Source organism: Penaeus japonicus, unplaced genomic scaffold, assembly GCF_977035675.1.
Source record: "Penaeus japonicus unplaced genomic scaffold, GWHDUDI00000001_assembly GWHDUDI00000006, whole genome shotgun sequence".
NCBI classification, from domain to species: Eukaryota; Metazoa; Arthropoda; class Malacostraca; order Decapoda; family Penaeidae; genus Penaeus; species Penaeus japonicus.
Genome location: NW_028234408.1, coordinates 29,032,688 through 29,040,187, shown reverse-complemented (window position 1 = coordinate 29,040,187; position 7,500 = coordinate 29,032,688). Strand labels below are relative to the sequence as shown.

The 7,500-nt window shown below is 40.0% G+C and overlaps 2 protein-coding genes across 3 annotated transcripts in view; one reads left to right on the top strand and one right to left on the bottom strand.

Annotated features, from left to right (window-relative positions):
• LOC122250189 (CD82 antigen) overlaps positions 1–5,993 on the top strand; it is a 31,106-nt gene extending 25,113 nt beyond the window's left edge. The window contains exons 4-7 of the mRNA XM_043011528.2: positions 3,178–3,252; positions 3,424–3,492; positions 3,892–4,020; positions 4,180–5,993. Coding sequence (XP_042867462.1) covers positions 3,178–3,252; positions 3,424–3,492; positions 3,892–4,020; positions 4,180–4,383 — 477 coding nt within the window. The 3' untranslated portion in view covers positions 4,384–5,993. The remainder of the gene's footprint in view (positions 1–3,177; positions 3,253–3,423; positions 3,493–3,891; positions 4,021–4,179) is intronic.
• Positions 5,994–6,224: 231 nt separating this feature from the next.
• The window catches only part of LOC122250188 (hydroxyproline dehydrogenase), an 11,801-nt gene continuing 10,525 nt past the window's right edge, over positions 6,225–7,500 (bottom strand). For both annotated transcript variants that reach the window (XM_043011527.2, XM_043011525.2), the window contains exons 9-10: positions 7,400–7,500; positions 6,225–6,953 (exon numbers count right to left, since the gene is read on the bottom strand). The exon at positions 7,400–7,500 is cut by the window's right edge and continues 90 nt beyond it. In XM_043011527.2, coding sequence (XP_042867461.2) covers positions 6,766–6,953; positions 7,400–7,500 — 289 coding nt within the window. In that variant the 3' untranslated portion in view covers positions 6,225–6,765. The remainder of the gene's footprint in view (positions 6,954–7,399) is intronic.

Here is a 7,500-nt window from a genome sequence, read left to right as displayed (position 1 = left end):
GTGGTTCTAATCTCTTGTTTTTGACATTTAACAAATGTTTCAATAAGCTTGTGATTGAAATCTTGGGGTTTATGCTTTTAGTTAGATGTATATTTAGTGGATCACCAGAGATTACTTTGACAAAGGGATTCGTAGGTTTTTTCTGTTTTCTCGTAATCTAAAGTTAGTGACAAAAAAAAAAAAAAAAAAAAAAAAAAAAAAAAAAAAAAAAAATATATATATATATATATTTATATATATATATATATATATATATATATCTGTGTGTGTGTATTTGTGTGTATTTATGTGTATTTATGTGTATTTATGTATATACATACATATATATATACATACATTCATACATACATACTCAAACACACATACTCACGACCCCCACCCCACCCCACACACACACAAACATGACTGCACACACATATGTGTATGTTTGTGTTTGCATATATATGTATTCATATATATATATATATATATATATATATATATATATATATATATATATGTATAATGTGAAATGAATCGTAGCAATTTCCGGCATTGAAACCAAGCGCCTACTATTGATTCTGATGACTTGCTCTAGATCAAAACCTCTTAAGAACATTGGAGGTTTGGTAAGAATTTTGGCATTTTATTACCGCGATGGGGTGATTTCTTACAGCTACGATGACGCAGCTCTTCTCAATTCCGCCAGCTGATGAAATTCAGGCGAAATGAAACAGTCTTGTCACAAGATATATTGTATTTGATGCCATCTGCTATTCAGGTGTTACCTTGACAAAATATCAGTAGGCATCATGCTGTGCTATTCTAGTACCACATGGCTCGAGTCTGTGAATAATTTGTTGGGATTTTTACGATTTATGCGGTCAGCTCTGACCTGATTAAGTAGATTAACATACATCTAGTGACATATTCCTTCTAAACAAACTAAACAAACTGTGAACAACGATATCTGTATGTTGACGTTGGTTCCTCAAATGAGCATTGTAATCAACATCTGTAGTTTTTTCCTCCCTTCCTCCCCCACGACCTGCAGCTTCCACTGGGCGTGGCGTGGAGAGGAAGGAGGGGAGAATCAAGGGATGAGAGGACAAAGCGAAATTAGGTTAGGACACTGTCTGCGATGAAACACTTTTCCACGGTGTTTCTTTGCTTACGTAACATAATTAAGTCGCGTCTTTTTTCTTAATATCCAGCTTTTACCAATAAGTAGATAGCTTATTTTCCATGCTTTGAACATTCGTTTCAGTAAAAAGATTTCCACGTTATTACATACCCGGAGAGTAGAAAGAGGCGTTACCCGGTCACCAGGCCCCGTAGTTTCCGTCGCGTGAACTGCCGTGCGTAACCGCCGGACACATTGAGGTCTCCACTTCACCATATGTTATGCACGCCGCTTAACTCGCTCGTTCTCGTGTTCTACATGCTTAACTCGGGGATTTCGCCACATGGAATAACAACAATCGCCGGTTATGCTATTCCGAAGACCGGACACACTAGGATCGTGGAAGAGGTGACAATCGTTCGGTAAGAATATACGTCTGATTTGTTACTAACTCACAACTGACGCATCGAGATACTAAATCTTTTCTATAACTAGTCGGTTAGTTGACAATTAGATAAGAGGATCAAGTGCATAGACAGACAAACGTAGAAAGAGAAAAAGAAAAAGAGAAACTCTGTATTTGGAAAGAGACGGAAACAAACACCATTTAGCAGAAAGCTTGGTTTGCGTAATTGATTGAAATGACATCGACTCTCAAACGATTTTGTCTGTAGGTTGTAGGTTACAACATTTAATCTTCGACGACAAATTGCACACATGCGTACATTTTCATGCCAAGTCTTCCGCAATCTACTAAGAAAGCACTTGGGCGAAATGTTAAAATAATCCCTTTTTTATTTCACATGTACATCACCTTCCCTCTTAATTATTATGAATGGTTTGCCGAGATTTTCAAGTTGAAATATATAATCAACCCTAATCTTTATTAAATAGAATAACATATATCCTGTGTGACATAACTCTGAAGCATCAAACTTTAAATTTAGCAATTTAACCACACATTTTCGGATGGCGCACGCGAAGGGGGGGGGGGGGCAATCACGTGTGAAAATGTCTACTGCCGGGTGCCGGGGGCGTCAATCGGCAGGAACTATTCGCTGATGCTTATTGCCACAGCGCTTCGGTAGGAGATCTATGCTTCTGTAAGCGATACATTTCAAATTTCTTTTACATGTCCCTTTCGACTGCAGTTTCAACATCTTGAGGAACATATAGTGAAACTAAGTTGTTTGGCTCAAAAAAAAAATGTAGTGTTAAGTATTCTTTTTTTCAAGGTAATACACACACACACACACACACACACACACACACACACACACACACACACACACACACACACACACACACACACACACACACACACACACACACACACACGCACGCACGCACGCACACGTGTGTGTGTGTGTGTGTGTGTTTGTGCATGTGTATGTATGTGTATGTATATGCGTTCATGTATGTATATATGTATGCATGTATGTATCAAGTGAGGCCGCCTCCATCGGACGCTCCGCGAACGAAGAAATGGCTCCGTCGCCGGAGGGTCGCCTTTTGCCGAGAGTGAAAGTGAAAGAACGTTTCCGCCCCGGCCGCTCTGCCGCGTCGTCAGCCACACCGCCGGAACACGTCACGGCGCCGCCGCCTGGACTTGGCTTATTGTTTTTTAGACATTACGCAGCACTCCTTCCGATGACGTAGATTTGTGCTTTAGAAAGTTTGATTGGCATTTCGTGTTGGTGTCTGTTGTTACTGTTTCGCAATCGCCATGAGCGGGGTTGTCAGCTGTGCTTCAAGAGCAATGCCGATGTCAATTAAACAAGCTTTCATAGTATGACGAAACAGCCATGAATCCGATTTCACTGCATTGCGTTAATTATTTCCTTCCAACTAACATTTCTTTTATTTCCTTTCGCACCGCTTTCTATTGCTCACTCTTATATCATCGCAGTGCAGGTTGCAAGTTTTCAGTGTCAGCCATAACATGGATCTGGTGTGTGTCCAAATACCACATTGACGAATATTCAGGCATCGAATAGAGTCGTAGTTAGATTACGATGCATGTATTATTTTTCACGAAGGCGGTTACAATGATGAATCCCCTTGTTGTTTCGCAGTACCTGATCGCGCTCGTCCTGGCGATCGCCGCGGAGGTCGGCGGCCTCATCGCGCTCAGCATCCTGGACACCAAGGCAAGTAGCCCGGGAGGGACGCGCGCATGCCTTGGTCGGGGGAGATGGAGAAAGGAAGGCTCTGCAAGCGCGACTTATTTATTCACACACCTTTCTTCTCGGGATATTTAAATCAAGATATGAAATCAAACAAATAGTATTTGTATAATAAAGTTTGGATTGGATTTACAGCTGGAAGTTGTTCTCCTGAACGGCTGGGCGGAGGTCAACCAGGGCACACGCAACATCGTTCAGAACAAGGTAAGTCCTTCGCGTGTGCTTTGTATATCTAAACCTTGATTTACGTCAGTCAATGGGAAAATATCAATACATAAATCAAGAGCCGACGAAACACATTAAATCTACGAAATTATATTTTTCGTCTTAGTATTTCAACCTGCTCGGATACATAGCATCAGTCTTACTTTAACTTCAAGCTATTCACCAAAAGTCCTCAAAGAGTAAAAAGTATTTTTAAAATAATGGCGTTTAATACAACAACGGTATGCATTATTACCATCACATATTACTACATGGGAAATATCATATTTGGATTATTCAACTCTATATGCCAGATTACTGCAAATGCAGATTTCGATATAGATATATTTTTATCCACCATTTGTTTGCAGAGATGTATAGTTTCGCTTTTATTTTCAGTTTGACTGTTGCGGTTTTTATGGGCCCAAGGAGTTCGCCTACACCAACTATCCTCTCAGCAATTCTTGCTATGATGGCGTAACTGAGGAAGATGCCGATGCCTTCACCAATGCCCAGCAGCTCAAACAGGTGATAACCATGGTTCTTTTCAGGCTTGTGTATCTAATACCGTATGACAATGTAGCTAGTCGAGATGTTTAAACTTAAGACGTTATTCACATACTGGGAAATACTGAAGAGTCGTGAAAATCGACGAATGAAACATATATTTTAACTACATCTTAACAGACTGGCTGTGGCGCCCCACTCAAATTCTGGTTGGATGATAACAAAGCTATCTGGTGCTCCGTCCTGGCGGCTCTCGGGGGCCTCCAGCTGATGTGTGTGATTCTCTGCATCCACATCATCCACAAGCTGAAGGACAAGTCGGGATACAAGAGGACCTCCTCCAAGCGACGCCTCCACGACGAGAAGTCGGCCTATTCCCTGTGAGCCGTCGACCACCATGAACTAATATGGTGAACTCGAATGTCTGTCACATCTGTTCCATCTCAGCTTTTTCCTTGTTGTGAAACTCCATGGGAAGATAGGCTATATCTATCACTTTTGGCTTTCATTCGACCATTTTTTACCTGGAACTATCCTGATTATCCTAAAACTGCCTTTCCATGTTCCATCTGTTTGGGGGATTATGATTACGATTGTATTCTTCTCATTTATTTATTCCGATATGATATGATGTTTTAAATCTATTTTTATTTAAATTTCAGTTGTTAAAAACCGAATCTCTTGTAAATGCTTTCCAGTCCACAATGGCTATAGAACAGAAAATCGATAACCCTGACATGCCTTGATATAAACATAAAGTAGTACAGGACTTCAACAATCATATTTAAAGATGCCAAGGAATTAAGCCATGAAAATGTGCCATTAGTTATAGTAGCTGCTCTCTGCTTTCGGTAAACCCATGAGGTTTATCAGAATGTATTTAGGCAGACGAATGGTAGTACCAATAGAATATAACTTTCCAGCTCACCATATAGTTCATGCAATAGTAGTAGTGGTCGACGGGAACAAATCAATCTCCTCTTACCGGTTCACGAAGCACTGAAGCCACAGCTCAAGTCTTCTGCTTCAGTTGTTAGTCATGCAAATTGCCGTGTGGATCTCCTTTCTTTTATAGTCTGACATACCTGTATACCTCTCTATGGGAGCACAGGGGAAAGGAATCTGTACTTCATTTCGTTCGTTTTTAATTTTAAAATATATTTTAGATTTATTAACTTCTAGAGATAGCTTTTTATACTTTTATAATCGCAACCCAATCGGCCAATAAAGACATTGCTATGAACTTGTAAAAAAATAATCCATGTATCTAAAGGCCTCATATATGAAAAGTTTCGACTTATTATGTCATTAATAACATCAAGAAATTCTTGCTCCCAATAAGTTTTAACATGCGTTACCTGTTATTGTTGATATTATTGTTGAAAAGTTTAAATGGCTAGCGTAGTACTGTAGCCAGTGTGTGTCCATTAATATCTGTGTACGGTCTTGTAATGCAGCATGTGTAGTGTTTACTAGTACATTCAATTCTTTTCTAGTTTTGTGCTATTTTGAGAGTTTTAATCCGCTTATTTCTTTCAGGTGAATAGAAACATACGACCTGAATGATTTATTTTTGTATTGTCTTTTAAGATATGTAGCCAAGATTACTACATAAATAGTCTCTGCATATGTTTTAATGCTTAGGAACCTACACATTAATTAGCCTTATATCAAGAAATATGATGTTTGTCCCATGCTACTTTTATGTTCGCTTTTCATCACTGACTGTTTATGTGACTTATGTGACTTTTTTCCCTGTTATACTCCAGCAGGTACGTCGTTTTGTGGAACTTATGTTTGTTTTTGTTGTGTTCTCTTCTCAGAGTCTTTGTGTTATGACTGTTTTTTGACCGTAAATAGACTTTTGACTTGCTTGTATATATGTATATCACCTTGTCCCGCTTTTATGAATGTAGAAAAAAATCAACTGTTTGAAAAGTGAATAGAGTGTTCGTTATAGCTTTTTTATATCAATAAATTTTTTTCTTGAACAATTTTAGTTTCCTTAATCGTTTTCTCCTTAGAAACATACATAGTAAAAGTTCTCATGTATTTGTGTTATATATAACCTTGTGTAAAGTGATCGCTGCCTCAGAAAACGTCTGGTTAGCTGTGTGTCTTGAGTAATTGCAACCATACACCCCATACTTTGTAGTTCTGAATGGTATTGTTACAAAGAGATTGCAATGTCTTCAGATAAATTTAAGGAAAATAAAGCTAACAACTTGGGATGATATGAGAGTATCAGAAAACAATTCTGTGCTTATGTATTAACCATTTAATGATTACATATTTTCCAACAAAAATTATCATCGCTAGGAAGTGGTAGTTGAGTAATCTACAACCCAACACATAACACAAGGGTTCCCGAGAAGAAAAGCTGTGTTCAAAGCAAGTGTGAGAGCCCTTTCCCACCATCGAGAGTATGGTGGCATTTGATGCAGGCCAGTCATATTGAAGGAAGAAAAACAATTCAGAAGGAGCAATGGAGACAAAAGAGAAATAGCTATCTGCGAAATTATGCATTGGCGGAATCTGTTTCTATGCAAATTTAAAATGTCAAAAAGAACTTCCTATGCTCCTAAAAGACGGCAAATATAGCAATGATAATCCAACTTTTCACCAGGCAGATCCCTTGTTAAGTGCCAACCCAAACCGAACTCACAACACAGATTAGGAGAGTACACGGAAATAACCAGCCCTGGAGCTGATGATGGGGGAATGTAAACGAGAGCCGGGGACGACCACGGCTTCAGCCTGCTGATTTTACTGAAGAGGTGGCGTCGAGCGGCTCGGGAAGATCCTCGAAAGCAGTTCCTGCGTGAGGAGTTGGCGCTCTCGTCGCGCGCCTTTCAGCACGGCGCGGTTCTCGTTGGCGCGGCGGGACAGGTACGGCATGACCTCCGCGACGCTCCCGTAGGGCACTGACTTGTACACCAGGAACCCGGAGCGAGCTGCGGAGGAGGGCATGGCTCACTTCTCATGTTTAATAGTTTCATTTTAAGAGAGAGAGAGAATTTCATCAGATTTATAGAACGGAGAGTCAAAGTAATATAACCATGTTATTTATTCAGTTTGTTGTTAATCATGTTATGTACTGGATGTATCATTTTGACCTATATGTTGCCTTATTGCCAAGGACCGATACACTCGTCGTATAGGTTTCGACGACAGCAAGGGGGTATCTCATTGTCGTTATTTTCGCTTCAGCTAAAGGCACAAACATGTTTCTTTCAGAAAGACTCAACACAAACACCAATGATACGACGTCCATACGACCAGACCTTTACCTCTCCACTCCTTTTTTTCCGGTTGTTATGCACCATTCAGAGATAGATAGATAGATAGAGAGAGAGAGAGAGAGAGAGAGAGAGAGAGAGAGAGAGAGAGAGAGACTCACCCAATGGGACAGAGATGTTCTCGGCCATGCCATACACCTGTCCAAACACTACATTTCCCGCAAGCGGGTCCAGCTCCAGCTCCTCCAGATTTCGAGCTGCG